A 12,661-nucleotide genomic window follows, 5' to 3' on the forward strand; every position below is an offset into this window, starting at 1 on the left:
GTCAATAGTCCTAATAAACTAAAATTCAGCAGTCATTTGACATTCCATTCTTTATCTGTTAAAAGTCAATGATATATTTCTATACTAGCAATGCAGACTAACAGCACAACAAATTTTTGCTTGTTAATGTGTTCTGTTAATACTTTTGTATTGAACAACACAAACTGATTCAACCTCAAAACTTTAGAATGCAGAAAGTGAATTACTGGGAGGATACTTATTCCAAGAATTCTCAGCTAAAGTAAATATTCTAAAAGGTATTACAATCCAAGAAAAGAAACAAATCTACCTATAACAGATAGTAACTTCATTTATCAGTAACGATTTTGTGCAATGCCCAGCTGTACTCTAGACATGCCTACAAGCACTCGAATAAACCCTAAAAACTATCATAGTATGCTGAACAGAACAAATGGAAGCACTGAGTCAGGTGATCCAATTCTCATAAAACCATTATCTACTAGAATTACAAATGCAATTCCAATATACATACTAGTGAAAACAAAAATCTTGATGAAGGCATAAAAGAGGATAATCAACTCCCTAAAATATTTCCTGGGAATATCAGAATATCAAAGTACTGTCTTTTGCCAAAGACAAGATTAGTTAGTTTATAATAACAAATAATTCCCAGAAAGATCTTTACTACAACTAAGATCTACAACTAAATGAACTCTAAAACAATTGCATGACGTCACCACAAAATCAGTTATCTTTGATATCAATTTTAGTGTTGCAATTCTAGTTTCTGATATTTACAAACATGTAAAATTTAATATAATTTATACGTACTACAAGGATTATTTACAAGATCAGAAAATAACTGAACATTTTTAATTACCTGCCTACATAGATATTTAGTGACATGTGGTTGGCAGCATTGTGTTGGCGTAATGTCCTCTGTAATCACATGTTCTTACATTGCTGATATCTTGTTTAGTTTTCATGTTACTTTATTTGAGTGCAACATGTTTAAGTATTAGAAGCGATTTTTTTAATGTGTGATTTTTTGACAATTGAACATTTGTTTCAATGTCGTAGCCAGAAACCCAGCTTTTGTCTCCCATTATGATTCTTTGCTGAGTGTGCAAGCACATTGTCATGGTGAAGGAACCATGAGTTATCTCGTCACAACTCTGGTCTCTTTTTGTGGATTTTTTCACATAACCATTGAAAAACACCTTGATAGTACACACCTGCTCACTGTTTCACATTGAGGCAAGAATTAGAAATGCATTATTTCATTAAAATTAAAAAAAAAAAAACAGAGCGTATCACTTTGATATCGGATCAAGACTGACCTACTTTCTTGGGCATGGAGATCTTTTGCCAATCCATTGTGATGATTAAATTTTAATCTTGATGTCATAGCCATAAATAGCTTTCGTCTCATTATGATCCTTTGCATGAATGTTTCATCGTCATTGGCTTGTTCAAGAAGTTGCTGGCTAACGTACACTCAATGTGTAACGTAACACTCAATGTGTGTAGTGTAACTTACACTCAATGTTCAGTCATCAAATGAGGAACAAACTTTGCTGCAACTCTATGAATGTTGAATTTTTCAGTCAAAATGTCATGGCATGATCCAATAGAGATGCTCTTCTGCGAGACCTCTTCTGCAAGCTCTCTAACAGTCAATCAGCAATTTGTATGTACCAGATCATTGATTTTCTGAACACGAGTGTCATCAGTTAAGTCGAAGGCCTTCATGGTCAAGGGTCATCTTCAATTGACTGATGACCACTTTTAAATCATGAAAACCATTTGTAAAATTGTGTACGACCCACACCATTATCTCCGTAAGCTTGTTTCAAAACTTGAAACATTTCTGTGAAATTTTTCCCCAGTTTCACACAAAATTTTTCATTGCTCCTGAAAATCACACATTACAAAAATCACTACTAACACTCAAACACATTGCAATCAAATAACAATAACACAAAAATTAAATAAGGTATCAATAATGCAAAAACATGTGGTTACACAGGTTATGCAGAACACAATGCTCCCAACTGCATATCACTTAAATATCTCTGTTGGCACATAATTAAAAATGTTCAGTTATTTTCTGAACAGACCTTGTGTAAGAACCAAAATTTAGGGAGGAAAAAATTCAATTACACAGCATAAATATTCAATATTTTAGCATACCACCAAAAAATTAATTCACTACAAATAATATATTCTTGAGCTTAACAGCATTTCCAGTTACCATAATGATAAAAAAATATTTTAACATGTTTGGTAAGAGAAGGATCGATCCTTCCTAAAAATGTAGGGAACAGAACATAAAAATTGGCACATTCATGTGTAAAAATTTAATTTGTGTACTTTAAAACTGCCATTTTAGAGTCACATTAAATGTTATTTTGGAAAATAAAAACTACTGTATTTTCAGTCATTTTTCCTTCTACAAACATTGTATCCAAAAACATATGTACAATTTAACGTCAGTGCTAAAGATTATGTGTCTGTTGGTAACAAAACTAAATTAAGTTTAGTTAAACTAAGTAATATTTTTTAAAACACTTATTAAAAAAAATATATAAATGTTTAAACTTTTAAGTGTTTTGAAAACTTATTTGTCTTTCAGTTTCATATAACTTAGCTATTAAAAAAAAATCAACGTTATTTGTAAATAAATTATTACAACTATCCATCATACTTATTTAAGAAAAAACAAGAAAACTACTAACAATATTAAATTGGCAGTATGGGAATACTTTAACTAATAAAATATTAATTACTCATATACAAACAATACTCATGTGAAAAATTATATTGCAAGTTCATCATTTTCTAGTAAAATTTACAAACTCTAACAAAGTACGATTTATAAAAAATAATGTTTATAAATAAAACAGCAATAACACAAAGGATATGGTAAATAGCTAATAGTTTAAAAATAATGAATGAAATTCATTTCATTAAGTTGAAAGAATTGTAATATACTGACAGTGTAACTCATATCTGTCGCTGGAACAGAGTCTGATGCTTCTTCCCAGGTATCACGAGTAAATGATGTATTATACTGTATAGTGTATCGTAATATAGGAGCTCGATTATCCCCCATGGGCTGCCAGTTCAGTGATGCATCAAGTTTGTTACATGTGACATCCAACAACTTTGGAGCATTTGGAACATCTGTAACAACAAACCATCATAACCTAACATATCATATTAACTTCACTACCTAAAAAATAAATATAATGAATTATTTTTAAACATTTTTATTTAACAAGAAGAATACTGTCTAAGTAGGTAGTTCAATTCAATCCCAATGTTGCACTACATTTAATTATTCAAGTAAGTGTTTATTGTAAACATATAAAGAATTTACTGAAGTATTGTTTTACTCATTATAGTATACCATGCTTTTATTTTCACTTAGGCTAAATCATGGAATCAAAATACCAGGCATGACACAAACATATTCTCATATACATATTCTAATTTCATTCAAAAGAGAATAATTAGATCAATTAGGAAAACTAATTACAGGGAGAATAGGTATTTTTTTATAAAATTAAAAATAGGGAAATTCACTTTACATACAATCATGGCTATTTGCTTAATAAGGATTTTGAAACCAATCAAAACTTAAATTACATAGATTTAATACACTAGAGAGATAGTTAAAAATAGTTGATTAACAGTCTGTCTAAGCGGTACCTAAAGTAAGAAGAGATCTTATACAATGTACTTTTGTCATTTTCATAAAAATTAACTTACAATAAACTTGAGACAAAAATATAAATGTGACGGTTTAAAATTGTATGTTGAAGAACTTGTATTAAAAGATTAAGGATCTTTATTTAATGTAATTGATTAGTGACATTAGGTAATCTCCGTTTATCAAAGTTATAAAATCAGCTGAAGGATTTTTTCTTAAGAGCAACCACCTAAGTTATTATGAACATTCCAGTATTTGTACAAGAAAGCAAATTTATACAGTTATTTTCAGATGTAAATAACAATTATAGAGATATTATGGGATGTATATAGAACATGACAGTATTCAATGTACAAAGTTGTAGACGGTTCTAGAAAGATTGGGAGTAGAAGATCTACTCCATGTATGATCAAAGAAGTCATATGTCAAAACAGAAACTAATTTGTAGAAGTGATATACTCTAGTAATAATAGATAAATAATGTATTACTTCAAATTTAAAACTTACTTTTTACTGTATAGTGCATGAGTTCAATACTTGACTTCTTGGTTACGTGTACTCAAAATAATATTACTGGTACAATCAATAAAATTTGCTTATACATACACAATACAAAAAAAAAACCATGAATTAAAATTCCTAATTTTATTAACCTTGCCTCTTAATATTTTTTTTATAAATATTTGTTACTTGAAAAAAGGAACTTTCAAAAACAAAAAAAAATCTAGGTTTCTGTTCACCAACAAGTATTTAAGCTGGAATAATAATGTTATTAAAATATTTTCAGCTTTATATACACTAAGAAAAATAGTATAAGGGTTGAATTTAAAAACTGATAGTTTCCTCAATTTAATCCATTTCCTTAGAAATATTGAATCTGGAGCCTGTCAGATAATAATATTAAAAAATCTGATCTTTCAATTAGAAATAATAAAAAAACTGATTTGGAATGACTTCAACAAAATAGAAACATCTCTCAAACAATGTATTTCAAATATATGTCTTTGAAACACTGTTATTAACAGGTTAGCGACCTTGAATTTTTTTGTAATTTTGTCTGGTTTTAATAAGAATGTTTTATGATTTATGTTATTTCGTTTGACCATTTTTTATTTTACTCAGAATACTTTAATGATATTTTTTTTACAATTTTTTGTCAATAACAAACAGATAGCTATCCTAATCATAATCTAATCATAATCAGATACCTATTTTTACAGTCACCCTCCTTATTTGCTCTTTTTTGGGGCATGAGACTGATCAGTCCCATAAGAGTTCACTTGTCAAATTCACATAATTAAACTTGCTCTGTGCACTCTAATGAGACTGATATGTCTCGCACTATTTTATTTTTACTTTTAAAAAACAAGTTATTTTATTTTTTGGTAGCTTTTGAATAGGCTTCTGTCATATTTTTTTTATTACTATGGAAAAAATTATAACCAAATTTTTAATTAAAAAAAATTAATTTATTGAATTAATTATTTTTTAAACATAATTAACTGATACGTTCAAGTATCCTATTTTCACTGAAGCACAGCAAACATCTTTTAACAGTAATTACCTACCTCAAATGGATATTCGCTAATTTATTTCTTCAAAATATGAAAATTTATTAATATTATACGCCATCTACATTATAAGATTTTGTTTCACTGCCTATATGGGCAAATCTTTCCATGTTTATGATTAGGATAAAATCAATTTAAAATTCAGTTTTGGTGTTTAAGGTGTTTATGGTATAAAGCAGATTCTTTTCTTTCTATATATTATTGTTTTTATTATTATTATCTTGATATATTTAACCAATTACACTAATTGTTAAAATTTTTGATTGTAATATGTTCGTTAAAATGATTGAAAGAGTCGCATAATCGACCAAACTAGTGGAAATTATATTGGATTGCAGTATTGGTCAATTACTGATTAGGAGAAACTTTTTAGGCTTGTATTTTGAGAACTTTTAATATATAAAAAAATTCTACATTACTTCACTTTCATAATGAAATTATTTCTGACAGAGCATAGATTAACAAAAAAACAACTTTAAAAAAGAAATGCAGTTGGTGGAAAAAACAAACTATCATTTAAAGAAAAAAATGAATTTAATTTTTTAAATTAAATTTTTATCAACAGACAAAAACAGCTTGTTCAAAAGACTGACCAATTCCAATACAATACTCAAGTATACAAAAACGTTTTCTTGACTCTTCTCTATTGATTCATTGGTTAATCATATGAATAAGCGATACCAAATGGTGTCACTAGAGTTTTAAAAATAATATTGCATGTGGGACTGATCAGTGTCACAATATCTGCAACAATACCAGACATTTTGTGAGATTGATAAGTCCCTCAAGGTCTTCAAAAAACAATCCTGCATGTGGGACTGATCAGTGTCACTGTGCCTGCAACACACTAGTTGTGAAACTGATAAGTCCCACAAGGTCGCCAACCTGTTAAGAAAAATCTACTTAATGGATAACTCATTTTTTGCATATTTCCCTTATAATTTGAAAAATTAAAAAAAGTTTATTTTTAAAAAACTGAACACTTTCCTAAAAAAAAATCTAATCTAAGAGGAAATCCTAGAAACTAAATAATTTTAAGTGGTAAATTCTGTTTTAAAATTAATTCTGTATGAATAGCTTTTTTACAGTTTTATAGACATAACATTCTTTGCAAACTATCACTGTAAATCAATGTAAATATAATCTTCTGAGCCTTATTTTGATTTTCATATCTTAGAGATAGTATTTATTTTGTTCTATTACTGTAAATTTTATGTAGATAACTTATTTGTTATTCATATACTCTTCATCTGTTAATTTGTAATTTTAATGAAGTTATTAATAACGTTTCGTTACTATTACAATGCTACATTTTAATACAAACTTATTAAGTAGTTATAATAAGGACATGGTTATTTTAAACAATAGTTATGTATTTACATTCTAAGGTTATTATTATTATTATTTACCCTGTTTCCTGCCAGTGGGAAACATGTGGCAACTCGTAGCTAGCTGCCAGCTGATGTAACATATACAGTCCAATAACAACCAGCTTACTTTTAAATTTCTGGTATAATCTTTAATTTTTTTTTATTCTGTGAGCATTATTGTTAAGCAGAAAGTACATAATTTCAGATGGTGTGATTTTTTTGTGAGTATGTATCTTGTATGACTGTTTAATTGCAGCAAAAAAGAAAACACACATTTTATAAAATAATGGAAAACTAGAATTTCCTTACCTGTACTTTTTTAAATAATAATTGGTAGTAACATAGTTAAAAAAATAAAGATAAGAAATATTACATTTGGTTTTTATAATCTCTTTAACTCTTTTCTTTTTAAATAGAACTGGTTTGTTTGTTTCATAATAATAAGAGTGTTTTATAGCACATTCTGCAGGATGAGTTAATTTTATTAGTATTAGGTTGCAGAAAGAAACAAGGTTTTATATGAAATCATTTTTTCTTTGAATTATGAATAGTTATATAAGAAAAAAAATTATAAAATGTTATTTTTTGTTGAGTCAGCAAAGCATTTGTTTTTATTCGTCTATACGCTGTAAAATTCAAAGTAATAAATAAGTCAAGTAATTGTTAAAAGGAACATAACATGTTTATTCTTAAAACTAATTTTTTTGCTTTTCCCCATCATTACTAAAGTTAGTAAAATAATTATTACCATTAAATAATACTCAACCAAGTTTTAGATTGAAAAAAGAATACTAGTTAACAATTGTACCTTGAACAGTGAGAGTAGCTTGAGCAGTAGCCTTATCAAGTTCAGTTTTAGCCACGCAAGTGTAGGTTCCAGAATCTAACTCATTTGTTTTTGTAATTGTTAAGCTAAAATCATTTGATATTACAAATCTTGGTTCCGTATCAAAATTAATTTCCTGTCCATTATTTAACCAATCTATAGTTAATTTAAGTGATGGATCTGTTACAGCATTACATCTGAATGTTGCAGTGTTACCAGCAGCTACTTCATAATCTTCTGGTTCATCTGTGATACGAGTGTGTCCTGAAAATAGATCAGAGAATAATTATGTATTGAAGGAATTAAATAATATTTAATAAAAGTTAAAAAACTGGGTAAGAAATATTTTATAAAACTTGGAATTTCACATACCAATGAAACCTGCCTAACCTCTTACCAATTATTTCCTAACACTGCTTTATAACCAATACATCTTCACAATGCACTGCTTCAATAGAAAAATATTTTACTAATACCACTCAATGACTATAAAATAGTGAATTTTTTTATAATTCATACAGTAGTTTATATAAAACTTTAAAACATAACTATTAATTAACTCTATAGGCATAGAAAATTAATTTTGTATTCAGAAGAAAAAACTAAGAAAACTATTTATCAAAATTACAGAAGCATTTCATAAAATATTTGAACATCACAGTGATAACATAGCCTGCAGTAAAAAAATACATTCAGTTGTTTAGAAAGTGTTTTAAAATTAATTTAGATGAATAAAGTAAAATGAAATATGAAAATTCTATAAAAAGACAAACTAAAAGTTATTAAAACCTCAACAGAAGCACAGTCTTCTTAAGAGGTAGAAACACAATCAAATTCACTACAAAGTATTAACTTTAAAACAGTTATACTTCCATTAATCCCCAAATAGATTGAGGAAGTGTTATATTACTAAGTTTCTTGATAGCAAGGGACATAAAATAAGAAACAAAAGATAATTAGTACAATATTACGCTTTAGATTACCTGTCTAAACTTTTCATACAACTGATTTTAATAAAAGTAATGATGTTCATCATACAGCTAATCTCTTTGGTCAACAATCCCCACTCCTACAGAGCTGATTACCGCATTTGAATTCCCTTGATATGTTAATGAACAACAACAGTTCATTTGGTTTACAAAGAAGACAATGAGAAACCATTTTAATCCCAAATTTTTTTAGTAATCTTGGTAAAGGACTTTTTTTATTTATAATAACACAAGACATTTCTGATTGACTAGTGTATTTTGTGTCAAATCTGCTACAACTGCTTTGTTTTATATGATGCTTAACAAAAACAAAATTCAAAAACTGGATAAAAGCTTTAATTAAAAAAACATAATGGTCACAATACATAATGACCATTCTTTTTTAGAAAACTTTTTTCTTCTTTTTTTTTTTAATTATGAAGTAAAATGATTTTCATCAATAATTTTATAATAAGAAAGCATACCTCTCACAGTTAAGCTACCAGATGCCTCAGCATTACCCAACTTGTTTGATGCATAGCAAGTATACTGCCCAGCATCTGGGAAATTAACATCACTGTAAATAAACAAGAAAATAAGATAATAATCAAGAGATTAATAAAAACAACATTTTTTACAAATAAGCATAACTTGCTACTATATTTATGGTTAATGTGTTTTCCTGCTAATAAACATTTTATTAAGATCCTAAAATTACTGAGAAAATAGTTCAATTACTTCCTGTTACACTTCAAATCTTCCTTGAAAAAGCAGTTGAGGAGCTGATATATAACACTGCTTAGGTATCCAGTGGTGTCAATATGGGCAAGCCTAAATTCAAAAAAGATCAAAGGTATATAAAGAAGAAGCAGAGAGTATCAACTCAACAGGGTTAGAAGAGGTAGAACTACTATTGCCATAGCTGCTGCTTCTTCAGGAATCAGTTAGTGGGAAGAAAGATACCTCATTCAACATTCAATCTTTCGCTAAACTTGAAACAGACAAAAACACTTTAATGCAACACCCGTAACATGGTAACTTGAAACTTAAGTCATTGGGCGTTGCTCAGTAATAAACCAAGATGTCAGTTGTTGAGTTGTGACTGAACGTGGTTAGGTTTGTTTCATTTATCAGAATCAATAGTTACAAGAAACATAATGGTTCTTTTGATAGAGGAATGCATATTTCTCGTTGAACACGTCTTTCATGAATGCAGTTGACAAGTATATTGATTTAATGAAGCCCAAGTTTTCTGAAAAGTTTCCAAATACTCCTGTTCCTCTCCACAATGCAGTTCAAACTCTTATTGAAGAATGTCGGGCAACAGGCTCTGTTGAAGACACTGATCGAAGCAGAAGACCACACAAAGTAAACGAACAGAAAGAAGCTGCTTGATATTTTCAAATTCTACGGCGGAAAATCAATTGAAGTCAATGCGTAAGTTTTTAGTGACAATTCAGTGTTTTTTTTTTCATAGAGAGGTCTTAATTATGAAAACTGTAGATGGGAGATATTAGAACAGTTGTTAATAACAACTACTGAAATGATCAATTATTTTAAAACAAGACCAGTTAAGTATAGAGCAACTGAAAAACTTTGTAACTCTATGGAAGCTGAGCAAACAATTTATTGCTGAATTCAGAAACCCATGCTGACTTTCTAGGGGTAAAGTATTGATGCAAGTGGTAGAGGTTCAAGAAAATTTTTTATCTTTTGTGAAAATAAAAAGGCTGATTATGCAAGACTTCTGGAAAATTAATTACAGTACATACTTAATTAAGCCAAACTAGCAAAAGTTGCCTTAACTTAAAGCAGACTGAACTCTGAATGCAAATATTCAACATAAAACAAAAAATACGATTTCAGCCACAAACAAAATCAATGGATTTTGCTAAAAGTTGACATTTTGGCAGTCTTCAGTCACAGCAAGTAAATTATTTGCTTTTCTCTAAATGAAAATTTTAAAATCAGCTTACACAAAATAAAAAAGAATTCCTTAAAAAGTTAACAAAAATAATTAAATATGTTACAAACTTCAGTAATAAACACTTATCTAAATTGTCTTTTTCACAGTTACAATGGGTAATTTCTACTTTTGGTACATCTGGTGATCCCAACATACAAAATGCTACTAACTATTAATTTCAGACACGTCAATACAGTCCTGTGAAATGTCAGTATCCCACAATCGCAAAGAGGGTCATAAAACTTTTGCTGTTATTTTCAATGCCATACTTGTGTGAACCAGCACTTTCTACAATGAAAATCAATTAGTGAAAACTAAACAGAAAAACAAACTGGTACATCTTGAAAATGATTTGTGTGTTGTCATATCAACCATAAGGCCATGTGTTGACAAACTGTAAAACACACAATGCAGATTTTGCATTAATTTTATTGGAGTTTTAAGAAAAACCAATATTTATTTGGTAATCAGACTTCCAGTATAGATAGGTAGATATTCCAGGCACTTATCTTTGTCTTTCTCTTATACCAATGGACATGCTGCTTGTATTTAGAAGAATGCACTACCTTCATGTTGACATGTACACTGCTTAAGATGTCTATGTACACTAGATGTCTGATACTTATGCACATACAACGGATGTCTAATACTTAGAATTTGATACAATACATTATTATTATTATCATTATTAATTATCAGAAACAAAGAAGTGTGTCATTATCGTGGAAATTCACTGAAGTGTATCACTGGTCAAAAAAGAATGTGATCCACTGATCTAAGGGACAGATACTATGAAATCCAACCAGATGATACTGTTAGATAACAGCTGTAAGTTTAAAAATCACATTTTATTAACAAAATATTGATAGATAAGACTACTATACTAAATAAAATTATTTATAAATATGCATTTGAAATTTATACATACGTAATTCTGAGATCCCCATTTTCTAGTGTAGTATAACGACCACCAGTAAGTTCAAGATTAGATCGAAGCCATTTAACTTCTGGTTTTGGTGCGCCAAAAACACGACAAGTCAGTATTACATCACGACCATCAACTGTCGCCTCATCCTTGGGAGGAATTGTAATTTCAGGAGCCAATGCTTAAAATAATAAAATTAAATTTTGTTTAATTTTATTAATTAATAAAAATTTACAGAGCATAAATTAACACTATATACTTAAAACAAACATTTACATGTGTTAAAATAAATCCTACTATTGCCCCTTATATGAAGGCAGCATACAAATAATATTATTGTCACCTCATATTTAGTTTCTTTATAGCTAATTTTATTTATCAAGAAAACAAGAAACTTTTGATTTGTATTTCACTATATTTTTTCACTCAATTTAATTCAGACTATTGAAAAATATTTCAACCAAAAAGAAAAACTATTTGTATTTTGTATTAAACTTTTGGCATCATGTGTACACTGAATAGAACTTTTTTTTAAAAAATATATATGACCTCAGAAACTCCAGATCACATCATTCATTAATGTTTAATTTATTAATTTTCCAGCTTAGTTTAGCAACACTGAATCTGTCATTTCAAAGTTTACAGTTTCTATCATTATGAAAACAGAATAATTTTATATACATCATATTATTTTGATATGATCAATGAATCATATCATATCAGATATCATTTTAAGAATCAGAATCATTTTGAATACATCCAAAAACCTTTGTCCTAAATCTTTATAATGAAAATACTTTTTATTATGCTTTTTTAAATATAATTCTATATTAAAAAACTGTTTTTGAGTTTTTTTTTTTTTAATAATTTATAATTACGAAATTTCAAATGATTTTAAAATCATGTTGAAATAATATACTTTTATATCAATCTGCTCTTCACTATTTAAGCTGTAAAATTTATTAAACTAGAAATAGAGACTGTTCATACCTAATACATTTACGTAGACATCCTTGTAAACATAACCAAGACTATTGGTAGCGTTGCATCCGTAATTGCCCGTATCTTTTCGTTCCAATTTGACAATTTTTATTGAATTGGCTGTGACAGTTCGTCTTGGATTTGCAGGAGCTTCTGAGATTGGTTTACCATTGTGAATCCATTTAATTTCTGGTTTTGGTTCTCCTGATGCTGCACATCTGAATTCAACAGTCTCATCTTCTGCTGCATTTATTAATTCAGGCTCCTCAGTGAAATATGGTGTAGCTAAAAAAAGATAAGTATTACATATTTTATTAAAATTGAGGATTTTCTAAATTTCTGAAGTAAAAATCTGAATATATACACAATTTTTTCATT

General features: G+C 28.5%; 1 protein-coding gene across 6 annotated transcripts in view; it reads right to left on the bottom strand.

The window, feature by feature from the left end:
- Positions 1 to 12,661, bottom strand: part of Nrg (Neuroglian) — a 107,136-nt gene that overhangs the window by 34,155 nt on the left and 60,320 nt on the right. For all 6 annotated transcript variants that reach the window (XR_012755765.1, XM_075360623.1, XM_075360619.1 and 3 more), the window contains exons 9-13: positions 12,293 to 12,568; positions 11,306 to 11,483; positions 8,897 to 8,988; positions 7,426 to 7,707; positions 2,960 to 3,147 (exon numbers count right to left, since the gene is read on the bottom strand). Coding sequence is in view for 5 of the 6 variants with exons in the window: in XM_075360623.1 (XP_075216738.1) it covers positions 2,960 to 3,147; positions 7,426 to 7,707; positions 8,897 to 8,988; positions 11,306 to 11,483; positions 12,293 to 12,568 (1,016 nt within the window). In the remaining variant the exon portion in view is untranslated. The remainder of the gene's footprint in view (positions 1 to 2,959; positions 3,148 to 7,425; positions 7,708 to 8,896; positions 8,989 to 11,305; positions 11,484 to 12,292; positions 12,569 to 12,661) is intronic.

The sequence above is a fragment of the Lycorma delicatula genome, chromosome 3 (genome assembly GCF_047948215.1).
Source record: "Lycorma delicatula isolate Av1 chromosome 3, ASM4794821v1, whole genome shotgun sequence".
Classification (NCBI taxonomy): Eukaryota; Metazoa; Arthropoda; class Insecta; order Hemiptera; family Fulgoridae; genus Lycorma; species Lycorma delicatula.